Source organism: Cannabis sativa, chromosome 6, assembly GCF_029168945.1.
Source record: "Cannabis sativa cultivar Pink pepper isolate KNU-18-1 chromosome 6, ASM2916894v1, whole genome shotgun sequence".
Lineage (NCBI taxonomy): Eukaryota > Viridiplantae > Streptophyta > Magnoliopsida > Rosales > Cannabaceae > Cannabis > Cannabis sativa.
In genome coordinates, this window is record NC_083606.1 from 19,920,625 (window position 1) to 19,922,250 (window position 1,626).

A 1,626-nucleotide genomic window follows, 5' to 3' on the forward strand; every position below is an offset into this window, starting at 1 on the left:
GTATACAGGGAAAGAGGATCCCTTATCTCCTGTCAAGTATTTTGAAATACAAATGGATTTGCAAGGGGTACGAGGAGATGTGCATTGCAGAGTTTTTCCTGCCACACTTTCAGAAGTCGTACAATGATGGTACTTCAAGTTGGCACCATGAAGGTTCAACTCTTGGAAAGCCTTCATCTCGGAGTTTCATGCACTATTCTCTTCTTCTCGTCAACTCCCATTACATTTAGAAGACCTGGTCAAAGTGAAGCAAAGACCAGGAGAGCCTCTCTGAGCTTACATAAGTAGATTCATGACGGAGGCCACAAAAGTAGCACGTTTAACTGAAGAAGGGAAGTTAGCTGCCATACTGGGGGGCATCGAGATTCTTGGAGAGCTGTGGAAAGACATCAAGAAAAGCAGTCCTGTAGACTCTATGAGTGATTTCCTCGACTGAGCAGATGGTTTTATCAAGCTTGAAGAAGCCATTCAGCGGGTAGATGTCGAGCCTGGGTCGGGCCAACCACAAGCTCCTTTAGCTGGAACATCTGTCCGAAACCCCCAGTACCCTAGGAGTTCAAATTTAGGCGGTAACAGATCTAACAACAATGGCAGACAAGGCAATGGGAAAAAAAGGAAAGTTCGCCGGAAAAGCCGAACAAACAACTAAAGAGAATCCTTCCAAGTTCACTGCTTTCTCTGTTCTGACTGACGACCTGGAGACCATCTACATGGCCACTCAGTCAGTAGTCTCATACAAGAAACCTGCTCCCATGAAAAAGGACATAAGTAAATGGGACATGTCCAAATTTTGCCATTTTCATGGAGATTATGGCCATGAAACTAATGAATGCAACAATATGAAGCGAGAAATTGAATTTCTGATAAGAAAAAATAACTCGCATGTGCAAAAATACATCAAGGACAATCAGAATCAAAGGGCCGCTCAGGCAGACAATAACCAAGACTTGTTACTACCTCCACCAGTAGATGGGCATTTGCAAGTCATTATCGGGGGCCCGCATATAGTTGGAGATTCGGGCAAAGCTCGAGAGTGGTATGCCCAAACCTTACAACACGAGCAAAAAGAAGTGGTCCCGACCGTAGAGGAAAGGAAGCAAAAAATTCCACGGGTAGGAGAACCCACTATAACATTCAATGAAGAAGATGATATCAATGTTCACTTCCCGCACAATGATCCATTAGTCGTGGAAGTACAGATAGCCAACAAAATAGTGGCCCAAACTATGATAGATAATTGAGTCTCTGCAAATATCCTGTACAAAACACCATATGAAAAAATGGGGCTCCAACTCAAAGATCTGATCCCATGTCTCAAGCACGTATATGGTTTCTCCAACCAGAGTGTCACACCTTTAGGGAAAATTTGCCTACTCCTCACTGTTGGGCAAGCTCCGAAGAGCATAACTGTGATGGCATAATTTCTAGTACTTAATGTTCCATCAGCATTTAACGTCAAGTTGGGCTGACCAGCCTTATATGACTTAAAAGCTGTTACATCAATTTTCAATTCGTGCGTCAAGTTCCCAACAAAGAATGGGGTATGGTGCCTGAAAGGGAATCAACAAGTTGCACGAGAATGTTACAACCTTGTCTTGACCAAGGCCAAAAAGGAAGAATCCTCCA

General features: G+C 43.5%; 1 protein-coding gene across 1 annotated transcript; it reads left to right on the top strand.

The window, feature by feature from the left end:
* The first annotated feature begins 587 nt into the window (after window positions 1-587).
* LOC115695154 (uncharacterized) lies at window positions 588-1,241 on the top strand. The gene has a single exon (XM_030622244.1). It carries the CDS (start codon window positions 588-590, stop codon window positions 1,239-1,241), a length of 654 nt encoding a protein of 217 aa, XP_030478104.1.
* Window positions 1,242-1,626: the final 385 nt, after the last annotated feature.